Source organism: Narcine bancroftii, chromosome 9 (assembly GCF_036971445.1).
Source record: "Narcine bancroftii isolate sNarBan1 chromosome 9, sNarBan1.hap1, whole genome shotgun sequence".
NCBI lineage: Eukaryota > Metazoa > Chordata > Chondrichthyes > Torpediniformes > Narcinidae > Narcine > Narcine bancroftii.
This window is the reverse complement of record NC_091477.1, coordinates 83081128-83107009: the sequence shown is the minus strand read 5'-3', so window position 1 is coordinate 83107009 and position 25882 is coordinate 83081128. Positions and strand designations below refer to the sequence as shown.

General features: G+C 37.9%; 1 protein-coding gene across 4 annotated transcripts in view; it reads left to right on the top strand.

The window, feature by feature from the left end:
- Window positions 1–8039, top strand: part of LOC138742358 (vesicle-associated membrane protein 2-like) — a 163639-nt gene extending 155600 nt beyond the window's left edge. For 3 of the 4 annotated variants that reach the window (XM_069896656.1, XM_069896657.1, XM_069896658.1), the window contains one exon: window positions 2201–6433. In XM_069896656.1, the coding sequence (XP_069752757.1) occupies window positions 2201–2217 (17 nt within the window). In that variant the 3' untranslated portion in view covers window positions 2218–6433. Of the gene's footprint in view, window positions 1–2200; window positions 6434–7540 lie in introns of those variants that run through there. The other variant, XR_011344100.1, reaches the window with a different exon arrangement.
- Window positions 8040–25882: the final 17843 nt, after the last annotated feature.

Here is a 25882-nt window from a genome sequence, read left to right as displayed (position 1 = left end):
TATGCTGGAAAGTGACACTGAAGTAAAAGATGAGCATATTGAACAGTTGAACAGGCACAAGGGGATTGAGCAGCCTAGTCCTGCTTTGATTTCTTCAGTCTTTGTGTTGTGATTGTTGCAATGTAGTACAGGTAATTCAGAGGAGGTTCTTTGATCTAACAGAAGTGAGTATTGAACCATCTTCTACACTAGAATTACGAGCAAATAAAGAGGAAGTTGAAGGTCTCAGCAAGTCAGGCAACACCCAGCTTCAGGACATCTTCTGGTTCTCTAGCAGTAGAATTGAGCTTAGTGAAGAAGTAAGATATGTAGCTGTGGTTTTTGTTATGAAAGTCGCTCAGTAGAGATAATAAGATGTTGGAAAAATTGAAGTGAATTGCTGTGGGTGGGAGCACTGGTGGATAATCAAGTACGCTCGTCATACTTTCCAGGGTAAAGCTATCACAATATCGGTGATTGTACTTCAACAGTTGAATCCTGTTTCCAAATATCACTGGCATTTTAACTAACTTGCCAAGTCAAGGAGATAATAGTCTGAAATGCCTTTAGAAGCATCAAAGCAAACCAGACAATTGTGTTTAACTTTATCATCAAATTTTAAATTTGTTCAGATATGAACCAAATTAATATTCCTGATATTACATTTGAAAATTCTAAATCAAAATAAATATCCAGAGCCAGTAAAGCAAGAAGAAAAGCATAATAATTGAGCACTAAGTCAGTTTGACATTTGATGCTGTCTCAAATCTTTAAAGGAATGGCTGAAGCTGTAATTGATTTTACAAACATAACCATGGTAACCATTTATTTTGGTAAATATTATCTGAGCGGTGAATAGCTGAAGGAGGCTGACAGATCTTGAAAACCTAAGGAACAATGGGAGGCAGATGTTAATGTTTTGCAATAATAGAGAGGAATCTGGGTAATTAAGGTCATTAGGAGGGATAATTGCCTCTTTGGGGATGAAGTGTTACTTAGACTTTTATGCTTTTTACATAGAACATATATGATTTTTTCCTTTCTGAAGTGTCTTCCTACCTTCGAGGAGTGGCCATCCACAAAGGAACAGCCAAAACTCCAAATATCCATATCCGTCCACGCATTTCAACAGAATTCCAGGAGTGCGGTAAATAAGGAGGCGAGACTTGCAATGCTGCTGCGACAACGTCGACCTCTGACGTACGCGGAATGTACAGCGCCGCAGAGGCGATGTCTCGTGTGGCATGAATCATAAGCGTCAGAAATAGCCTGTTGTTTACAAATGCCTGCAGTTAACTTTAGACGGGAGGTGTTCCAGGACATTTACGTGGGATCAAGGAGGTAAAATATTGGAACGGGAATGACATCATTCCTGTTCCAAGTTTTCTACATAGCATGAGTTCTTGGAAAATAGCAATAACTTCCTGGAATGCAGCGGCTGTATAAAAAAACATTAGTGAAACAGTACCGGAGGAAGGAGATTTGGATAAGATTTTTCTTTGGAGTCCTTGCAGAGTAAGGAGATTTGGGCAATGTTGAGCAGAGTGTAGTGTCTTTGAGTAATTTTGGGAGAAAATACGACGTCTTACGTCCTGTCCAAACAAATTTCTCTGCCTTCCCTTTCACTGATCCAAGTTGACATTGGCTTCTTCGTAACTCAGCTCAGCTTGTTGAATTTTTGAACTGGCACTTCCAATATAGATAAGATTTAATTGATAATCACCATGAGTAGATATTAGCACCTTGATTTACTGTAAAAAATATCAGATGCCCAGGATGTTTAAAATTAAAAGAGTCATCAGCTTGAACACTGTAATTATGCAGCATCCTACTGAAACCTTCCCTTTTTTCATGTGAATATTCCCAGGTTAAGTGATTTGGATTTTGGCGCTCACACTGTGAGTTGCCTGTCTTTTTTGGGAACCTTGGGTTTTTTCTTTTATTTGCACCCATTGGATGGAACATGGGAGTGACAGTGCAATTTATTTTGTGCCCAGGAGAAGGCGCTTTACTCTATCATTCACAGACTGCACATGTTTGCAACTCAAGCTTTTCAAGCTGATGCTTTGAAGATGAGTGATTGGAAGTGGCCAAAGCGATAAGCTGCATTATGACAAAGGTCAAATGCCAAATGAAAGACATAAATTTCAGTGTAAAACTTCTTTTCCCAGTTTAGTTGTGCTCTGTGATTGTTCATCTCCATTTTTTCACTTTCTCCCAGTTTATTTCTGCACCTGAGAAGAAGAGAGACCAACGGAAGATCCAGCCCAACTTCGTTCTCATCAGCCATATCTTCTCCAGTGTCCGATGTTATTTATTAATCTCTGCTTATAACCATGGTTGTTTTTATTTTGTCTGTAAGTTGCCCTAATAACTCAAATAGGTGCATTGATTCCTATCAAAATTTGATTAACAATTTAACCAGCTATTTACTGCCGAATAGTTAAGTATGGTTGTCTTATACATTCCAGGGTAAAACTAGCACAATTTAGATGGATTGTACTTCGACAGTTGAATCCTGTTTCCAAATATAACTGTGACCTTTTCTCTGACTTGTCAGGAGTAATAGTCTGAAATGCCCAATGCCTTAACAAGCATCAAAGCAACCCAGAAAATTGAGTTCAACTTTGGCAAATTTCAACAAGTTTAAAATTTGTTCAGGTATGAACCAAATTAATGAGTATACCCCTGATATCACATTTAAGATACCACATCAAAAATCAATATCCAGAGCTAGTGACTGAGCACTAAGTCTGTTTGGCATTTGATGCCAAAGGATTTAAAGGAATGGCTGAGGATGCAATTGATTTTCAAAGCATAACCATGGTAACAGTTTATTTTAATTAATTCTGTCAGAGCAGTTGTAATTGTATGATATCAGCCTACAGTTTTCAACTTGACCATTCAGTTTGATCTTTGATATCTGTCCTTTTATTGTGTGCAGTGGTCATATCAAACAGAAGTTACTTTCTCAGCACATTCCCAAATGATCTCCAGTCAAAAGACCACTTTGAGTAGACTAATCATTTAACAAATCATTCATAAGCAATTAAAAATTACAGATACCAATATTGATTTGAAGCAACCTGTCCCAAATTCTTAACTGGTTTTGATTCAGAAACACTATTAATGTGTTAGGGTATGAATTTGGAGCAGTAATTTTTTTCAAGGTATCCATACTCTCTCCCCTTTGCAAAACTCCTGCTACAGGGAAGCTATATTTTCCATCCATTTTCATCATAATTTTACACTCAAGGTGCGAACAATAATTTATATACCTAATGTGGAAATACTCTAACCATGCACACTCACTGTGCTATTGAAACACATTAATGCTATTACCTACATTGCAGTTGCACAGGAGAGATGATGCCACATTTAGAAAAACGTCTTTACCCACATTGGTTTAATCGGCCAATCCCAGCAGAACAGGATGACACACTGGCATAAGCACTTTCCCTTTTATTAATGCTGACGGCCAAGAGTCAAGATGTGGGTGAGGGAAAAGACTGGCAGAAGATGTTCTGTCCTGTTGTACATCCATCGTGCTCCAAAAAAGCTGGATATTCAAGCCTGCTTTATTTCTGATGATTATCCACATAATGTCCAACATAATGACAGTGCATTTATACCAATAGGGCTCAAAAGCCAAGCTATAACCCTACATGACTGTCTCATAAGGTGGCAGACCAGGTGAATTTTCTGATAATAATGCAGAATTGAGGATTATTTGAAATCTGATGCTCCTTTATAATAGGCTGACTTTGACCAAACCATTAGACCTCTGGAACAATGCAAATGTTTTAAAAAAGAAAAAAAATATTTTAGTATTTGTTATGAATGGGCTACTAATCAGCATCCAACATAACATTGCATTTAACACATGATTAGGAATATGATTCTAAGCAGCGCACAATGCCTTTGGGATGTTGTATTTCGTTGTTTTAAATGGATCTTTCAATTCAAAGGAGCCATTCACTGATATTTTCAAATTCATTCATTTTGTGCTTTGTTTGATATGGTTAATTTCTTATTGAAAATCTTTTCTTCATCAATTGTGCTAAATTTGTAGATCCCTTACTGAAGTGATCATATGTGATTGTATGTTTTTAAAATATTGGATCTATAATTATTCACTTCCTCCCTTGATTATTGTATATATGGTGTTAAGTTCCAAAATTTTTTGACTAATGTGTAATCAGTAATGTGCTATCCTCTGAAACTGTGAAAGGGGAACTGCGGAATTCATACATGTGTATTTGCTGAATATGTAGTAAGTCATTTGCTTGTACATGGATTCAAAAAGCTTTGTGTAAATTCTCATATGGTACACGTGATCTAGTATTGTCCACAAATGTACAAAAGTTACAACATTGTGGTATCGCCCTAACCTGCCAGCCTGCCAACCTGCACCCATCCATTTTATTTTTAACTACTTCCCTCATTAATTCTGATTCTCAACAGTTGAGATGGAAGTTAATCTACTTTTGTTACTGCAGCTCAAGAGTTAGTCACTTGGATCTGTACAGCTGAAGTCTTTCAGTTTTTTGGCCATCATTTTTTCAATTCTTGTTACTGTAAAAGCACTGACCCCCCCCCCCCCCCCCACTATATGCCATCCTGTCTCCCTCCATGCAACAGCTCATTGGAGATTTGTAACTGGGTGGAAATTCTGAAGGTAAACTCTCCTGTCACTGTGTGGTACAGTATCTTTTAACTCCAATGCTCTGAGCCATTGCTCGATATAGCCTTCAATACTGTGAGACCTGCTGTTTCTCCACCATTTCTGTGTTTTTATTTCAATATTTTTTTTCAACTTGCAGCTATTACCTTAATCATCTATATTCACAAAGCAGTCAGAAGTCTACAGTCAGTTCTAAGAGAATCAAATTCAACATAATTTTTAAAAACATTTTTTTATATTTAAAAAAAAAGCTTTCAATTTATTGCCTATTATTTATTATTCAGCTAAGTTGCACAAGAGACATTATAGAGAGCTTGTCTTTCAGATACAATGGGCCAGATTTTGGCCAGGGTTGTCTCTCCCCATGCATCGGCTGGTTGGGGCAGGATGTGAAAATGTATCCTGTTGGCCTGAAATATTTTAGAGTCCAGTGGCATGCTCCCTTCCCTTGATATTTAAAACCAATTAATTTATAGCAGGTAACTTTAAATTAGGAACTGAGAAAATATAAGAGAATAAAACTGCTTAAAATAGCTTTTATAAATAATGAAAAAATGTAACTTAAAAATATATTTTAAAATAATCTGCTGTTCCTTTTGCCTCATGATCCTTTGCCCTACAATACTCGCTTAAATGAAATAGATTTCAGAACCTACAACGTGATTTAACCTGGTACAGAATCCGTGATACAATTTCATCTGTATTGCTGTAGAATCCCAGCATGACTGGGCTCCAGCTCTGGAATGGATCAAAATGACAAAATGGGATTTCCAAATGCATTAGTAGGTTTCTGTATTTGACAGCTCATGCATGGACATTTGGATGTGGCTGGTTAAACTGCTACATTCTGACAGTTCCATGAGAAGTACAGGCAATAGCTTGGAGCTCCAAAGCACCATAAAAAGGTAGAAACCAGTGCAAGCTCTTCAAGAACTCTCTACCATTGAGTATCATTGCCGATCCTTTATCAGCCAAATCTTCAGAGTTAATTTTGTTATACTTGTATTTAATTAATGGACTAGAATCTCCCTAGTCTGAAAATAGGAGGATGTGATCTTCATGGCCATGAATTTGTACTGTACATCTTAGAACTTTGAACTGACCTATTTCCAGTGCTGTTTCGTGAATATAGACACACCTATTGCCTTTTTGAGTGTGTATGAATGGTTACACATACAAGCAGCAGATATTGGTATATTTCCAGGTGAATCAAAGCACCAGTTGTCTTTAGACAAGTAATACTTCTGGTTTTTTTTTTAAATCAACATTTATTGGCATAATGATAAGAGTTAAATTTAGAAAAAAACACATGAAACTAAACTTTGTGATTTTCAATGGACAAAAAGAAATTCCCCTCTCTCTACTGGTTTAAAAGGTGTAATCCATTTAGAATGATCCAAATCATGCTCTTTCACGATTGTCTCTAGTAAACATTAGCTCACCTCTCTTTTTGATCCCCAGTTTATCTTTCCAGTTATTGTCTCGTCCTTTTCTATCTCAATGCCTAACCCTCCACATCTGCTAATCCCCACTATTTATAAGATGCATGCATTTTGTTTTTTACTTAGGAAACTGAAGGTGAACAGAATTTCTGCCAGCATAAATACATTGAGGAACATTTAAACCTCATATGGATTGGCTATTGACAATCTGGTCAATTAGCATCATTCATGATGACAGAATGATTATTAATAAGAGGCAGACCCTGCATCATACTAATTGCTGTACAATTAAAGATTAACGTTAAGATTAAAATATGAGGTAAGATTACTGGTTGAGCTTGGTTGTTGGGGTTAGGTTTAGAGACTAGAATTAACATTAGATGTTAGGATTAAGCTTTCATGGCCTTGATTAGAGGTTGTAGTTAACATCAAAACAATGGGATGGTGCAATTATTAGAATCCTGATCAGAAGTATGGTGTCAGTAGAAGCAAGTGACATATTGTCACTGGACATGCCCAGGGGAAAACACATCCAATACTTTGCCCTCAGCTCAATTGTTATGTGCACTTTTATCTAATGGTGCTCAGTGCTTATGAAAATTGTGCAATGTATATGACAATAAACTTATTATTAATGTTGTTCCAGAGCAGATGTTTGTGGAAAATGTATGAGTTAAAACATTGGGAATAACTCCAAAACAAAACATTTGTTTAATCTTCAAAAATAACATTGTCGGGATGGAGTTTTTGCTGTTGTATCTGATTTGTAGCATCTCCTTTCTTGAGATGAAAATACTAAGAATGAGCAAATATTCTGTTATTGCAAAACAATGGAAATAAATAGGCACAGGGGTATTGTTAATTTTCTATAACGTTCTTTGAATATTGTACTACAGTTTAGAAAAAAATATTGACTTTTGTAACTTTTTTCTCTCAAAAACATTCCAGTAATCTCATAGTCTTTTTATTTTAGATCTTGTAGTGCTTGGTAAATTTAACTAAGAGCCAAAATTGTAATTTCATGTTCTCTGATGGAGATGATCACAGTTTTACACCTGCTCGATGAAAAAGCACCATCCCTTTCTCCAATGACTAAAAAAAACACTGGGATTTGCATGGAAATGTTGCATTAGATAAATACTAATTTGATGTTGCAATGATTAACTTGTTAACACCAAGTTTGTCCACCTTTGTGTGCGTGTGTGTGTGCCACTCCGTGTGTTTATATTTAAATTGGTGAATGCAATTTTCACGTTCTGTATGTGCAACATTGATGTATTTGTCTTGGCAAATAAACCTTTGTTTAAAAAAATAACTGTTGTGGTTCTTATTGAGTTTCTTTAAGGTGTTTGGGGTTTAAGTGGGGTGATACTGCAATGACAAACTTGTGTAAATTAACATTGTTGTTGTTATTGATTTTGGTTTGTCATTGTAGAATCAGTTTTGTGAAGTTTGTCAGCGTATGTGCAAAGTGGCCTGCAGCACTTCCCGGAGCACAATGGAACAAAAGAATAAAGAGGCAGCTGCCGGAAACTTGCTTAAAGTAAGTCTTGCATATCGGAATAAAGAAGGAAAGGATTATGGAGTGAATTCTAGATTTTCAGACGGTGGCAGATGAAGTCACAGCCACCAATATTGAAGCAATTGCAACTGGGGATGAAAAACAGGCCTAAATTGGAGAAGCACTGCTGTCTTGGGGGAGGTGATAATGCTAGAGGAAAGCACAACCAATAATAATGTTTGAAATTAGGCAGTTTAACCAGAAGTGCAGCAGCAGTGGGTGAAGAAGTCATTTTGCAAGCTTGGACAATGGCAGCTGGGTCTTGGATTCAAGACTCTTGAAGATGTTCAAAGTCTATGAGCATAAAGGAGGTTTGCTGTGACTGTGAGAGTAGTCACATATAAGGGAATAGATAAATTGCCATGTGAGCCAAGATGGGGTAATACTCAACAACATTACAAATAAGTCTGTACTTTGCATGTGTGGTTGCAATTTAAACTGGAATGACATGAAAATATTATCCAACATAGCTATTAATTTTGCCTGCATAAAACAGCACACTGAAGAAAGTTTTAGTCTTCTTATTTGAACACTGATCTCAATTTTCCCCCTTTCTCAATCCTGATCTTCTACCCTGTGCTTTCATAGCCAGGCTAATTATATTTGTTCATGTGCAAATTATCTTCTGTCTGTGATAGGGAAAAGAGAATCTGAGTTAATATAATGTGGTTATGGATAAAACTCCTGAGTTTAGCTTCTTAAAATAATTTCTGAGCAAATATAAATAATTTTCATATTTATGGGGCATAGAATTATTAAATTTCATTAAATATTTCAATAAATATTTTGCTCATTAATTTTGTGTACTTTGTGTTATTACATTAAAAGTTGAAAATTAACAAGAATATTTTAAAAATGTTAGCAAATAGATCAGAAATCATTTATCACCATTATTTCAATGGATAGTCAAGTCCTGAAAGTAATAATATGCAGTTTATAAATTAATCAACTCAATGTTTGGCTGGTCCCTTCAAAATCTTTTATTCCATTCATATTTTGAATGAATTATTACTTTCCAAGTTTCTCCCTTGAACATTTTCTTTGTTTTCCCTCTTTGTCCTGCTTCTCTCTCTTTCCACAAATCCCTCCATTTCATTCAACTACATCTATAAAGAAAAGGTTGAGCATTCCTTGCTCAGCAACAGGAAAAGCCCACTAACTGCCCCCAATGCAGGCAGGAACTGGTGTGTGTACATCTGTAGAATTATCTCAATTTTTTTAATATAAAAATACTACCATTTAGCTCATCATCCGAAAAATACAGCCCTTGTTAACATCACTGATTCCGGTCAAATTAATAGAAAAAAGAGTTTAAAAAGGAACTTGACAAAAATTCATAATCTAAAATCAAGATGAGAAGCAATGTCCTTTGTAGCCCATAAAGTGAATTCTTGCTCCTTCCAGCCTTGGGGAAAGCCTCCCAATAATGAAATGTTCATTGGTCTTGCCCTCTTAGATCGTGCTCTACCTCATCACACATTCGTTTTGTAGATCCTGCAGTTACAACATACAACTGCATTGTTGTTCCAGATCACAGATTTCATAGATTAATCAGGCCCCAAATCTTCTCAATGACAGAATTAGAGGCGTTAAAAGAGCACCCTTCAGGAACAGAATAGAGAGGCTACATTGCAAGATGCAAACTACTAGTTAGCCACAGAAGGGATGGCCAGATTACAGTTTGCCAAGCTGCATTTAAAAGATCCTACAGAATTCTGGAAAAAGGTCTTGTGACAATTGAGACCAAGATTAACCTGTATCAGAGTGATGGAAAGAGCAAAGTGTGGAGGGGTAAATGAACAAGATCCACACCACCTTTGTTATGGATGGTTTCCATCTTGCAATGTAGCCTCTCTATTTCTGTTCATGAAGTCTTTTGCAGACAGTAGTCTTTGACATATCCTCGCCTGCCTCCTAAAGAATGTTTCTGATCTGTCGGACACACATTTGGGATTTTTTTTTTCAGTATGATGAGAATTCTTCTGTCATTTAGCAGTGGAGATCTCCTTTGGAATACTTGTCCATTTGCGATAACTATACTCACCAGTACGTTCTTTCTTCTTAATGATGTTCCAAACTGTTAAATTTGGTAATGTCTCTTACTGTTTTATTCTTGTTTTTTTCGCCTCTTAATTAAATCTTTGACTTTCATTGGCACAACTCTGGTCCTTATATTAAAACATGGCAACTGCAGAGTCCAAAAGTCATTAAAAGCTTTGAAGCAAGCCCAGCACAATGAAGAAATTAAACATATCTGAGAAACCACAAACATCTGTGAAGCCAAATATCCAAAACATGATGGTGCCCTGAAATAAGGAGACTATAAATAAAAAGTGTTGTAATTTTTACATGGCCAAACCAAAATGTACACAAATAATATAGAATAAAATCTGGAATGTACACTTTAATTACATGTGAATTGTTTCATACAAATTTAAAACTGTATGCACAGGGGCAAATAAAGGAAAAATGTGTATCTGTCCCAAACACTGTGGAGGACACAGCAGGTTTGTTTCCTTATATGCATTATTTTTATGTATTTAAATCAAAGCCTGGCATTGTGGTAAAATTATGTAAACACCCTTGTCTGTAGGCATATTTTACTTTTCACATTAGTACTGGTGTAGAAGAATATTAAATCCATTAGGCAGGTGATAAAAAATGTTTATCAATGGATTACATTTATCATGCAAAAATGAGAACGGTGTGTCTAGTACATCATTCATTTTTACCCTTTGATTCTGAAGAGGAAAACTAAAGTAGCCTCTCATTTTCATCAGCCTGTTCTCAAGTAATAGTGAAACTGATATTCTCTTTGAGTGGGCATTCACAGATTGAACAATGGAATTATGTTTAGATATCCTGGTATTTGCACACGAGTTTTCCTCAGCTGGGTGTACATTCATGACTTGTTTACAATGAAATAAGCTTTCTTACCAAGTTTTCATCATATCTTTTTAAACTAGTGGTGATTAGTAAGGGATTGCTTAAGGTGGTATGTGGGTGGGAAGAGAAAGTTGAGAATCACTGCTCTAGGCTCAATTGTTACTGAAATATTTTGCTTGGGAAAAATTGTCTTTGGCCCATTTCTTTACTAATCACAGAGCACCTATGCCATAGGGGTTACTTAAAGAGGTATGTGAATGGAAAGAAAAAGGTTGAGAACCACTGTTTTAAACCTTTTACTGGTATTTGAGATGTTGGAAATCATGTCTGGCCACCTGAACGTTATTAGTTGCCGTGGATAACTGAGGTAAATGCAATTCAGTTGCCAAGTAATTGAAACAGTTATATATATTTGAAGCATCTTATTCCATTCAAGATCTCCAAAAACAGAAAAATACATTTGAAAAATACCACAATGGTAATGGACAGTTGATTGAGTGATTAATCAAGGACACAGTGGACAGGGGATGACTCACTTACTGTTGTTAATGCCATGAGTTCTTTCACGTCTATCCAAGTGAACAATCAGTTTAATATCTTGGTCTGTGAGTAACAGGGCCTCACATGTCCAAAACAGTCTTCAGAGCAGAAGCCCTAACTACTGCTGCTGCTGTATGATTCAGAAATGGTCATTGATCGTGCCCAAACTGTGGATTTTGCAGGTTGTTTCTCTATTAATGTAGGCTTTACTGGGCAGGGTTATTGAGATTGAGCAATATAGAACATAGAAATCTACAGCACAGTATAGGCCCCTTGGCCTACCATGATGAATCGATCTAATAACCTGCTCTAACTGCATAGAATTTCACTGCAGCACAACCCTCCATTTTTCTCAGTTCCATGAATCTTTCTCTTGAAAGATCCTATTGTACCTGCCTCCACCACCATTGTTGGCAGCACCCACCTCTCTGTGTGAAAAACTTACTTCTTACATCCCCCCTTACACTCATTCTCAAGTACATTAAAACTTTTCCCCCTTGAGTTAGCCATTTCAGACTTGGGAAAAAGCCTCTGGTCACCCACGCAATCAATGCCTCTCATCATCTTGTACATCTCTATCAGGTCACCCCTCATTTTCTGTCACTCCAAAGAGAAAAGACCAAGTTCACTCAACCTATCCTCATAAGGCATGCTCTCCAATCCAGGGAACAGCCTTGTAGATCTCCTCTCCACCCTCTCTATGGCATTCACATATTTCTTGAAATATGGAGTCCAGAACTGAGCACAATATGTCCATTGTTTGGAGCATGTGCTTGCAATATTAAAGATGAGTGGAATCATCTAGACCAATGATTCTCATCCTTTTTCTTTCCACTCACATACCACTTTAATTAATCCCTATGCCATCAGTGCTCTGTGATTAAGGTGGTATGTGAGTGGAAAGGGAAGGTTGAGAATCACTGCTCAAGACCCGATTGTTACTGAAATATTTTGCTTGAGAAAAATTGTCATTGGCTCATTTCCTTTGGAGTAATGAAACCATGTACATAACGAGTCAATTAGGTACAATTAAAACAGTGGTTTTCAAACTTTTTCTTTTCACCCACATACCACCTTAAGCAATCCCTTACTCATTAGAGAGCACCTATGGCATAGGGATTACTTAAAGTGGTATGTGAGTGGAAAGAAAAAGGTTAAGAACCACTGATCTAGACCTCTGTCTGTCCTGTGCTAATCTTTTAATTTAACTCAGTTCTCATTCCACCTTTCTCCTTAGCAAATTTATAGATTTTACTTATTGGTTATTCATGCAGAAATAACCATTTACATAATTTTGTACATAATACTCAATATAAAATAAATTGAACCATTTAATAATTAAACATCCCCAATCTCAATTTGATCTTAACTTTGCGAAATCAAATATTACTTTAAGTACTTCACCATTTCCAACTGAAGTATTGGAACACTGAAGCAGTGGTCACAAGAAAGTGAAACAATTCATTCAATTTTAATTTTTATTTCATAAATGTATATAGTTATTTGGCTAAAAAATGAAATGCAGAATTTGGACAACAAAGTATTAATCATTATTCTCTGGGTGTTTTTTCCCCCCTCCATTCAAAACAATCCCAGGCACAGTTTGAGTTTTTGAGATATCTCCATTTGAAAAGGTCACTGCAGGTTATTAGAAGCCAACAATATCACCAGTGAAATGTAAAAACTATTCCTTGAAATCCTTGGCTAAATAACTAAAGCAAGTAGACAAATGAGCTATTCCTGCAGTTCTTCTTCCATTTCCACACTTAGTTGGTGGCTGAGGCAGGGGTGTGTGAGGACAGTTAAAGTAGTGGAGCACATGAAAATAGATGTAAGCATCGCATTCCACAATGATTGCAATGTAGGTGGTTTGGTAAATCAGTGCTGCCTGATGTGTTAATTGTTTGATCTGTGCAAATACTGCTTCTGTTAGATAGCTGCAAGCATTGCTGTAGGTCTGAATGCAATGAGTGTTATTTAATGGTCGCCTGAATTTCTGAAGAGGAAAGTGTATTGTGACTGGAGGGATTTTCTTTGAAACAGATCCATACTGTGATAATTTGCATCAGATCAACTCTTAAAATTTCAAACCCGATTGATACATAAATTGATTTCTGCTCACACATCAAAATTTTACTGACATTGCATTGGAAAATAAAGGGAGAGATCTATAAGGTGCAGGAAATAGATGAAGAGGTGATCGATCCTCCAGACCCGTACTCAATAAGAGTCGGAAGCAATTAGTTCTGAGATTTGGCTCTAATATTATGGATGCAAGGCAAGAAGAAGTCTAATGATCTGGAAAATCATCAAGTCGAATGATTTTGATCTTCAAAAGTGTATTCTAAAAATGTACAAGTTGACTCACCCTCTCTTCAACTTAATGCATTGCCACGACTAAAATCTCAATTACTCAGTATTCAATCTCAAAATAAATGTAATTTAACACATCTGGACACACTTAGTCAATAGCCACTTTCAGGTGGAATCACCTGAAGAATGTGGCTCCAGAGCAGGCTGCAGGTGTCTGCGAAGGGCTGTTCAGGTGGCAGAGCTCAAGGCAGTGGCAACCTGAAAGGTCTGAAGTGGGGAGAGGGGCCGCAGAGCAAATGCCGGCTCCCCAGTCCAGGCAGGGGCAGCCATAAGGGGGCTACGGGGCTGGGGCGGCCGGCGGTGGACTACGAGGCTGGGAGAAATGGCGGGGGACTACGGGGCTGGGGCAGCCGGCAGGGGACTACAGGGCTGGGACTGTCAGGCAGCGGGGTGTTGGGTTGCCAGCTGAATGTCATCAGCCCGCCCCATGCTAGGCACCTGAAAGCTGCTAGCAGCTTTGCTTGGTGCTGCTTTCAGGTGCAACGGGGAATTCTCAAAGCAGGATATTATACTTACAGGAGAAGGGTTAGGTAGGTAAACCTCCTGGCCACGTTAGCAAAACTTGAAGCCACGTGTCACAGATGAAAGAACTGGTCAGAGCCTCAGGCTGTCGAAGTGGAACTTGCTGTTCAAGTGGTTATGTGGTTTTGCAAGCAGAGAGAAAAGACAGGCTTTCTTTCAGAGAGAGAGAGAGAGAGAGAGAGAGAGAGAGAGAGAGGGGAGAAATACAGTTCTGCAGTGTTACAGTCAGCAGCAGCAGCTGGGACTAGAATAGGACAAGCTGGCAAGCTTGTGGAAAACCCCATTTGGAAGATGGGTTGTGAGTTCTTAGTTCAGCCTGGTTAAAGCCCTTGTGGTTCATGCAAGAGGCTGCCTAACATTCCACTTGAAATAAGAGAAACAAAAAGAAACTCTGTGGTGACCTGAAAGAAAGAGGTATCTGGAAAACCCGAATGGGGCAAGACACTGTGGTGGCTGATTAAACAGAATCAGTTGTGGGTGACCTGCGATCAACAAATCTCTCACTGTAAACCGACAAGAACCTTCCTGAGCGGTAACCATTTACCTCTCAAGCACCAAAGCCTGGTGAAATTCATAAATGTTAAATTCTGTGCACAGTATAAGAACTGCCTGCAACCAGTAAACTTGGAAGAATGAGAAGTGAGATTGGACTGTCAACCAAAGAACTTTTCTGAACTTATATACACATTACATACCCATCCGCTTAGAATTTGAAGGAGATGACGTTAGGTTAGTTAATAATCATAAGTGAAAATGTCATTCTGTTTTCATGTTTAAAGATAATTAAAAGCAACTTTTGTTTAAGTAACAATTTGTTTTGGTGAATATCTATTGTTGCTGCATTTATGGGTCCTCTGGGCTCTTAACAGTATCCATGCAGAGATTGTAAACTGGATTTGAAATTGGCTGTGTGGGAGAAAACAAAGAGTGGTAGTTCATGGTTGCTTCTCAGACTGGAAGCCTGTGATTAATGGACGGTCTCAGGGTTCTATGTTGGGACCATTGTTGTTTGTTGTCTATATCAATGATCTGGCTGATAATGTGGTAAATTGGATCAGCAAGTTTGCTGATGACACAAAGATAGAAGGCATTGTGGACAGTGAGGATGATTTTCAAAGCTTGCAGGGAGATCAGGACCAACTAGAGAATGGGTCAAAAAAATGGCAGTTGGAGTTTAATACAGACAAATGTGAGATGATGCATTTTGGAAGGCAGAACATACACAGTAAATGGTCGGGCACTGAGGAGTGCAGAGGAACAAAGAGATCTGGCTTTACAGATACGTTGTTCTCTGAAGGTGGCATCGCAGATAGACAGGGTTGTAAAGAGAGCTTTTGGCATCTTGACCTTTATAAATCAAAGTATTGATTATAGGCATTAGGACATTATGTTGAAGTTGTTTAAGATTTTGGTGAGGCCAATTTTGGCATATTGTGTGCAGTTCTAGTTGACTAACTACAGGAAAGATAGCAATAAGATTGAAAGAATGCTGGGAAGATTTACTAGGATGTTGCTGGGTCTTAAGGTGTTGCGTCACAGGGAAAGATTATACGGGTTAGGACTTTATTCCTTGAACCCAAGAAGATTGAGGGGAGATTTGATAGAGGTTTACAAGATTATGAAAGGTACAGATAGAGTGCATGCGAGTAGGCTTTTTCCACTTAGATTAGGGGAGATAAATACAAGAGGTCATAGTTTTAAGCTGAAAGGGGAAAGGTTTGGGGGAAGATTAGGCGAAAGCTCTTCACTCAGAGAGTGGTGAGAGTATGGAATGGACTGCCATCTGATGTGAATGCAGGCTTGATCTTGAGTTTGGATAGATTGGATAAATTGGATAGATACATTGATGGGAGAGGTCTAGCAGGTTATGGAGTAGGAGCACATCAGTGGGACTAGCAAAATAAGTGGTCAGCGCAGACTAGAAGGGCCAAATGGCCTGTTTTCTGTGCTGTAGCGTTCTATGGATCTATCTGTAATTTCATTGGTGACACCACCACTGTTGGCTGAATATCAGGAGGTGATGAGTCAGAATGCAGGATGGAGATCAAGAACCTGGTTGAGTGGTGCCAGAACCACAATCTTGCTCTTACTATCTACAAAAACCAAGGAGCTTATTGTGGATTTTAGGATGGTGAAGCTCAGAAACCACCCACCTGTCTGCATTAATAGACGGAGATGGAGAGGGTTAGTACCATCAAATGCCTAGGAGTCCATGGACGCCTGGAACAAGCACATCAAAGAAACAAGGAACAAGCTTCACCAATTTTTTTTTCTGTGTAATGGATTTCTGTTAATTTTTAATTATAAAATATATATATATTTCTTAGTAAAGTTAGCTTATGGACTAGATACAAGATCACACACAGGTCAGCACATTTACAGATACACCATTGCACTAAGAGAGAGAAAATTCAGTTCAGATTTGTAGCATCTGAAAACCAAAGCCATAATGGAACTGAAATGTTCTTAATTGAAACTCAAGAATTATAAGTGGTCCTTAAAAGCATTTTTGTGTACATTAAGGATCATGTTGGCAGATTTGAATGACCTGTGGACACTTTCTGTATTCATAACCACTTAAATAGAGATGAGGTCAAAAGTTTTTGTGGATGTAAAGTGACAAGTTGGACAGAAATGAAACTGAAACAGTAGTGATGTTGTATCACATGATTTCAGAGTAACATATACCTGGAAGAAAGAGAGACATTTTGAAACAAGTTGGAAGAAACCCTTCCTCCTGTGAATACAGGATTGCTTTCTCTGTCAAGAAATGTTTCAAAATCCTTTGAAAAGAATTGGTGTTCTTCTTATTAAAAGAAGGATCACAAAGTGGTGTTATAAAAAAACATAGCCACGTCAATTGTTCTTTTAAGAAAAGATAGGCAGACTCATTTGTGTCCAGAGGAATGATCAGTTTTGATTAAGAAGTTTGAAATTATCGTGAAAGATTGAGACTCTGTAACTCCTCAGGAAGTTTGTGGAAAATCATTTTTATTGGGCATTGAACAATTTTGTTCATATGAAGGAACATTGTTTTGAAAATTACCACAATTTTAAAAGATCCTCAATTTCAACCAATGTTTGAAACTGAACTTTAAAATTGACTTTTTCAGAATCAAACTTAAACTGCAATAATTTGGGATTTAATCACACACACAATATATATATATAATATAGTATTTGTGCATAGTGGGGTTAAAGATAGAGTTAAGTTTAGTGATACGTAAGAAGTTATGTTATTAATAGTTTAATAAAATGTTGAATTTACAATTGCTGTTTCTTTGTCGGTACTAATAAGATTTTATTAGTTTGTAACACTTGCATTACAGTGAACATTTATTATCTATCTTCTAGATTTATTATCCTCTTCTGTTTGGTAATTTAATGTATACTTTTTTTTGCAAAGAGCATGTTTGGCTGCAGAAAATAAGAATTTCCGTGCGTACGTACATTGCACAAATGTGTATGCATTTCACTCGTTACCATTATCTGTCTCAAAATTGACATTTTTTTTTGTTGTTGTTGATTGATAAAATGAATGGTTTCCAGTTAAGAGGAAATTATGTTCTTATTCATCTGCAGTCAAAAGTGGTTGGATCCAGTGAGGGTGGCACATATCTTTCCCTGAAGACCATTTGTCAACAGGAGGGGGTTGTATAAAAGTTGACCACTTGGGTTAATGAAGCCAATTTTTAATGCCAAATTTATTGAATTAAATTACTTTGAATTACCCTGCTTCCTTTTGATTTCTGACCTTTTTGCTAGGTCTTTAGTTTACCCAACATTCATGTAATTATTATGGAACCCTACTCTATAGGAAGCTTGACGAAAGAATATTCATATCATCTGAGTTATCCATACAAGCCTGGGTGGTTCTCAAGTGTACCCCATTACCACCACCGCCACCTTCCATCTCTTTTCGCCCCAACCTCTCTGCTTTCTTTCAAACAAATGCAAATCACAATGTTTGGCAGCAGCGTGATTGCACCAATTGCTAGAAAGAGGATCTAGTTGGGCATCCATCACCTTTGTACTCTTATCCAGATTTTCTATTATGCTCTGTTCTTTTTTGCCATCTTCTCTCCAGAGTTACCACAAGGCAATGAAATGTTGTTTTTTTGTAGCTAGAGGCATGTCCTCAGGGTGCCATGGTGTGCAACTCACTGCATAGCTAATGACTAAATCCCCAAAGTTCTCCTAAAGCTTTAGCCTTGTACTGTCACCACCTGGCAGTACCATAGAGAATGTGTCAATGGAAAAGCAATGTACCAATAGAGGGAAACATATTCACTCTCCTCTCCTCTCCACATTGTTGCCAATCAGGCATATCGGCTGAAAGTCAGAAGTGCCCCAATATACTGGCAGAGAAAAATGTACTGGCAAGTTGTTGGTTAACTCTCTTCATTTACACACTGGACACATTGAACAGATAAACTCACTTATATAACCAAGGTACGGTGCCAAGCCCAGTTACATAAAGTTCCAATTGAGCACAACGATATTAATACCGTTTCTACTTGGAATGCTGAAATGCTCACAGCTCTCCTAAATTCCAATAGAACATTTTGGAATTCATTAGGGCTGAACAACTAAAGTGGGAAACGCAGGTTTAGACTGCTTCAGTCCTGCCATGTGTTTCACCTCAGGTTAATCCTGTTTGACTTTCAGAAATATATATTTTTTAGACATTCAGCACAGTAATGGGTCCTTTCAGCTCATCAACCTATGCCACACCCAACTGACCTACAATCCTAGTACCTTTAGAATGTGGGAGGAAACCAGAGCACCCAGACGACACCCATGCAGACTTGCAGAGAGCTTACAAATTCTTCACAGACAGCGCCTGATTCGAGCCCCACTCACTGGCGCTGTAACGGTGTTGCACTTACAGCTACATCAAGCAAATCATAGGCTCTTCAACTTTGCCTCCTTTCTCTGACAAATTATATTTGTTTAGTTTGTATTTTCAACAATGTTAATTTTGTACCTCATATCCTCCTTTGGTTATTTTGTTAATGCAATATTTAATTATTTTTTAGGCTTCAAATAAGCTATTTTACCTGAAGACTTTGTTATCACAAACTAATTACCACTTTTATATAACTTGTTATATTGTAAGAGTTTGTGTTAATTTATTATAAATAATGGATTAGAAATGTCTGTTCTCTGTGATGACTATTCTTTGGTGAATTGAGTAATGCATCTTGTCCTCAGAATCCTCGCCCGAATGTATGATAACCAATTAATATTTCTCACTTTCTTGTGGGATTGGGACAATAAATGCAAGGCCAGCATTTAACGCACAGCTTTAATTCTGCTTTGAATATGATGGTGCCCTTTTGTCTGGAACCACTCTGTCCATTTGATCTTCAACAAGAGTAACAGGATTTTGGCCAAATGACGATGAAGGAATAATCTTCATGAGAGACTAGTGTGCAACTTGTTGGACAATTTGCAGGTGGTGTTTTCCCAAGCACAAACTTCCCTCATTTCTCCATGTCTTGGAGTTTGTTATTTTGGGAGGTGATGTAAAGAAGTTTTTGAAAATAGCTGCATTAAAGGTGGAAAGTGATATGTACAGAAGCCATAGTATTCCATACTGATGGAGGGAGTGAGCAATCAAATTGATAAATGGTGTCCTCGTCATGAGTGTTGCTTTGTTCTTAATCTCCTCAATGCTCATGAATTTTGTTGGAGTTGTTCTCATATAGCCAAATGGTAAGTAGCTGCTTGCAGATGGTAGATGGGGAAATCATAATATAAGAACCAAATGCTGGGCTCCTCTGACCTGTTCTTGAACTGGAAGCATTTATGTGGTAATTCCAGATAAATTTCTGATTGATGGAGCTTCCCAGGATATTTTCATGTTAATGCTATTAAATGTTATGGTCAGACTCACCCTCTTATTGGAGAGAGTCATTACCTTGTGCTTGTTTAGAGTGAATGTTATTTGCAACTTCATCCTCTCTCAAGCCCTGGGCAACATTCAGACAGGTGAAGGTAGGCTGTTTCCTCATCTGTGTGCTGAAAGTGAAGATGAATACTGACAACTATCAACAAACATTCTTATTTCTGATCTTCTAATCGAAAAAATGGTCACTGATGAAATAGATGTGATGAACTCCCGCAGTGATACTCTAAACTTCTCTCTATCCTGTGACAGGACCAATGGAGAGTCTTACCTCCCTTTAACTTCAGCTTTACCGAGGCCACTGAAAACTACACAGTCAAATTTTACCTTCACCTTCATCACCTTAGAGGGTGGCATGGTCAGAAAAGCAGTTAGTGCAACACCTTTTCAACGCCAGCGATTGGGACTGGGGTTCGAATCCCGTGCTGTCTGTAAGGAGTTTGTACATTCTCCCTGTTTCTGCTTGGGTTTTCCTCAGGAACTCCAGTTCCCTCCCACTGTTTGAAATGTAATGGGGGGGTGTAGGTTAATTTGGTGTAAATTGGGCAGCATGGACTCATGGGCCGAAATGGACTGTTACCGAGCTGTATGTTTCAATTTTTTTTAATTTAAAAATTCTTCGTGCCTTTGGAATTCCCATCTTCTATCCACATTTCAGCCAAAGCCTTTTTTAGAGTCAAGTGGTCCTCTTAGAAAACACACTGAGTATTCAATGAGAAGGTTATCAGCTATCATAACATGGTTATAACAAATTTATGGCAGATGTCTGAATTAAATTTTAATCTAGTGTTTTATTTGAATAGGTACAGCATGGCCAAAAGGACAACTCTTTCTCGATCAAAAACCATTTGCACTCTAGCCAGTTTATTGGTCTATCCCACAGCATTTTCAATTATGCCAGTTATTTCTAAAGATCATGCAGAGTGAATAGAATTGGTTGAAGATCATTTTCTGCGATGGTACAGACCTTTGGAGCAGGCAGGGATGAATCATCTGGCTAATGTTTTTGCTTTATCTTGGGATTCATACACTGGAGCCTGACATCTTTGAGAGTTTTTGATCAATCTACGAGAACTGTGGTTGTTTAATCTTCCCTCTGACTGGATATTGCAAGCTTACAATGCTCCAATCTGAACTTCGTGTATGGATCCTGTATTAATTTATGGCACCCTCCTCCTTGGAGTTACAGAAGACACCTCTCTGCGAGGTGCATGAGAGAAACTTGCAAATGTTTTTTTTCCTTAGGCTATGACTATTTACTGAAGGTATTTACAGGGTAGACAGAGAAAAGGTTGCAGGAAGTATTGGGGAGATAATGGCAATGGCTTATTGTTAGGTGATGTTAAAGATGGTTGAACACAATGGTGATGGACTGTTGGTACTTTAACACCTGTTTCAATCTCAGTCTGTCATCCAGATCTTTTTTAGTCTGCAGTGTGCTCTCTAATCACTCTTTTGATGATGGGCATTGAAATATTTTATTTGGAGATCATTCAGTATTCATCCCACTTCCAGTACTTCTTCCAAGTGGTCAACGTTAAGAAGTACTGATTCATTAGATAAGGAAGGATGGTAGATGATACCACTGGAGACTCTATTTGACAGGCTGCCATGAGATTTTATGAGATAAGGAATCAAGCTTGAAGACTCCTATGGTCATTCCTTCTGATTGTGCACTGATGTAATAGCATTTATACTGCATCTAACCTGCCATTGCAACTGACAATCTCAAGGATCATGTGGAAAACATCTGTTAGTTTGGCTGATAGGTATGAATTTTGTCATTCTATTGCTAGCTTGTGAGACTCCTCTCTGATTTTGGACACTTCAAAAAGTATTTGTAATGACAAAGTCACATGTTCTATTGACATTGTATATGTCCAGTTTGATTCATATTGGATTGGATTTTGTGAGCAAGTGAATCATTTACTATTAACATTGCCACAAAGGAGCCTGTTCTGCACAAATATGGGGAAGATGGGAAGTCACAAAGTCCAGTCATCCCAATGCAAGTAAGGGCTCAAGGCTGATCATTTCCCCTTTTATGGTGAGGAGAATGGAAGATCATCCTGCACCATTAATTTAATCGATGAAGGTCTGAGGTAAGTATTCGAGAAATTGGCTTATTTCAGTGTTGTTAAGGGTATTTACATGTGTGCATTAAATGTTGTTAGACATTTTATTTACTGGATTTTTTTTATATAAATTACTTTAAAATGTATTTATTTTAATAGTTGACTGAATGTTTCTGAATGCTTTTGAATGCCAAAAACTATAGTCCCATGTAACCCAATCTGGTAAGAATGTCAGAGCTATCTATGGATCAGTAAAATGCAGTCTTTGTTGGAAAAGAGGTAACACTCTAGCCTCTGCAGCAAATGTCAATTTTACGCTGAGCAAAAGCCATATAAATATCAACAAGATAAATTACCTATTATTTTAGAGAGATTGTTTTCTGGAGGAGATCCAACATCTGAAGAATTTCAAATAATGTGAAGGAACTGGGCAAGTTTATATGGATCTCCTTTAATTATTAGGAACAATTTGGAGGTTTAATAGATGTTCAAAATCTTGATGGAGCAAATAAGTTGTTCCAGTGGCAGCTTGGTCAGTAATCAGAAGTCAATCATCAAAAATAAAATCAAGATAATAAGGAAATAAAAATTGTATTGTGAATTATTCCATTCTGAAAGCATGATGGAAGCAGATTCAGTGGTAATCTTCTTGAGGGGTCTGGACTAAAACACAAGAGGAAAAGGGGTTGCAAGGTTAGGAGGGAAAAAAAGGGGAGTGGGTTGATTGGAGAATACAATGAATTTAGGATTGTGGTTGGTCTATCTTATATCCAGGATGCGTCATTCTGACACCGTGAGGACAGTCTGCAATGTTATGAATAGTGCTGGACACCACTGAATGTCAGTGATAAAAAGAGCATTTTGAACAGAGGCCCAGCATATTGAACTACAAAAACTCAACAGTGTAAATAAGACACAAAAGGAATGAGTCGCAACGCTTCAAATTTTGGAATTAAAAAACACAAATTTACGTAGAGTTAAACAGGAAAGTCTGCAGGCGCTGTAATTGTAGTGTAATGCACAAAAATATGGAAGGAATTCAGCAGGTCACGTAACAGCCTCAGGAAGCAAAAATATATAACCAGCATTTTGGGCTTGCCCTTCTTCAAGGTATGTGAAAAACCCAGCCAGGTACCTGAATAAAAAGATAGAGGAAGGAGGGAAGAAGGGGCATGGGGAGGAGCACAGGCCAATTGACAAGGATATGGGTGGGAAGGCAGAAGAGAAAGATGAGGAGTGATAGGTGTAGAGGGTAACACTCTGAATGGAAAATGAAGGGGGTGGGGAGAGAGAGAGAGAGAGAGAGAGAGAGAGAGAGAGAGAGAGAGAGAAGAGGGGCCTGACAGACACTACAGGTCGATGTTAGTGCCATCTGGTTGGAGAATGCCCTGACTGAATATTAGGTGTCCTCCAATCTGTGGGTGGCCTCAGTTTGGGAGATTTGCATGAGGCCATGGACAGACATGTCGGTGTGGAAATGGGGTATAGAGTTGAACCATTTCAATTCTACACCCAGTGGCCAACCATTCCAATTCCACACCCAACTAACAAATTTTTCAGATGTTAATAAATATTCAAATATTTTGACAGTGAAAGCAAATGGTTCAGTCTGGTGCTAAATCATAAATGGTTCTCACATTGCAACAATTTATTAATTAGGATTCTTTGTGGAAATTCACACTTATAGGCCTGCTCCAGCTAGGGCAAATTGAGAAGAGTGAGATATGGTCGCAGCAGGTAATGTGCATCTTGCTGAAATTATGAGCCATTAACCAGAGGGAAAGAAAATTTATGCAATCAATAATTATAGCTGTGTGCACAAGAGAAATGTACTCACACCACTTGCAACAAAGTATTTCATTTTCATGGTTTTTAACAGCGAAAGTTATTTCCTAAAATCCTAATCAATTGTTTCTGAATATCATAGAGGAGATGGCTGGTAAACTCTGAAGGTGCAGGAAATTACTGACAGCAACTTCAAAGTTCCTGCGACTAGTCCAGAAGTTACCTTCAGGTTTCTTCCTCATATTAGTAAATGCTCAAAGCATCTTTATTAATTTTCTTGAAAAATGGCATTCAGAAATTAAATGAATATTGGAAGTAAGTTCAGCATTAATCAAACCTTTCCTTAAAGGTCTGTCAACCTGATTCAAGATAAATTTTGATTTGTAAATATCCTATTGCATAAATATTAACTTAATATAATACTATGACATGCCTTTATTGAGCACTAATGATACAAAATAGTTGCTTCAAATTATCTCATATTAATGAAGGGCTTTGCAAGTGTAAAGCTAACAAACACTGTGGCTGAGCAGATGATGACATTGATCCATTTGTTGCCGGCACTGCCATATTACTCAGTGTTCATGTTAATTCCCTTGAAGTTTAACAGGTGTTAAGCAGCAGGGTAAATTTTCTTATTCTATTTCAAGGCATCATCCACTGTGTGTAAGTTAGTTCTGGTAGGTTTTTTGTTCCTCTGTCAAAGTAATACTTATGCTTTTCTTTCTGTTGTTCTTTGAACTTCTTCACTTTCTCCCCCTCTTTTGTTTTTAGGAGGTTCTCCTGAATGGGTAGGTTTGATCTTAGCCTACGGCCCATAAGGAGTTGTGCTGGTGACATACCACACTCGAGCAGTGTTGTGCATTATGCTAGCATGCTCTGGTAGAAGTCTGTTCCACTGTCTTTTGCCTTGTTCATCAGTCTTTTCACTGTCTCTACTGATTCTTCCACTAGACCAATGGATTGTGGAAAATGAAGACTTGACGTGGTGTGTACGAAGTCCCATTCTTTGGCAAAATGTCGGAAATTTGAATTGCAAAACTAGGGTCCATTTTCTGTGAAGACCACGCCATGTCTGGAGAATATGGCTTTCATACCTGTTATAACAGCATCTGCAGTGGTGGTGCTCAGACTACACACCTCTGGATACAGGGAGTAATAGGTCTGTGACTACAAGATGGTCTTTCCTTTGACATTTGAATAGGTCAGCGCCACCTTCTGGTAAGGTCAGTATGGTGCTGGGTGTGGCTTTAGTGGTTCTGCAGGATTGCTTGCTTGATATTTCCAGCATATTGTACAGTTTGGCACTTCCTTTGTTATATCATTGTTGATTTTTAGCCAGTACATCACCTCTCATATGCTTTTCTTACAATTTTCCATTTTGACACATCCTCCATGGATCCTTTTTAACATCTCTTTTCTCAAGCTCTTTGGAATAAGGACTTTGCTTCATTTGTAGATGATGTCTTCAACCACTGATAGTTCCGCCCTGAAGTTCCAGTTCTCTGAAATGTCAGGTGAGCAGTCCTGCTTCATGTTGGGCAATCCATCCAAGAATTTTTTTCTCAGTTTACTTAGTTCTTCAACTTTGTTTATGAGCTCCATTTTTGTATCTGATATGGGCAATGCACTTGTGATCATGTCCACGAAGGCATTCATGTATTCATCCATTTTGGTGTTTGCAGGTTCTCTTGTGTCAACAGCTCTCGGCAATGTGTCTGCTGTGTACATTAGCTTTCGCGGAGTGTACGCTACATTCAGTGGATAGCATTGCAGTCTAATCATCATTCTTTATATTCAATGTGGACATTAATTTAATTGCTTTTGGAACAATGCAATCAAGGGCTTATGATCAGTCTCTTCACTGATTGCTTGTCCTGACACAAACTGATGAAATCTTTCACAGGGGTATGTGATGCTGAGCAGCTCCTTTTCAACTTAAGTGTATTGCGTCTCCGCATCTGTCATTGAGTATAAAGCATACACAATGGGTTGCCAGTCATCATATTTTTGCAGAAGAACTGCACTGAGCCCACTATGTGATGTGTCTGATGATGATGGGTCACACTGGGTCATAAAACCTCAGAACTGGTTCCTCTGTGAGCAGTTTTTTTTTAGTTTGCT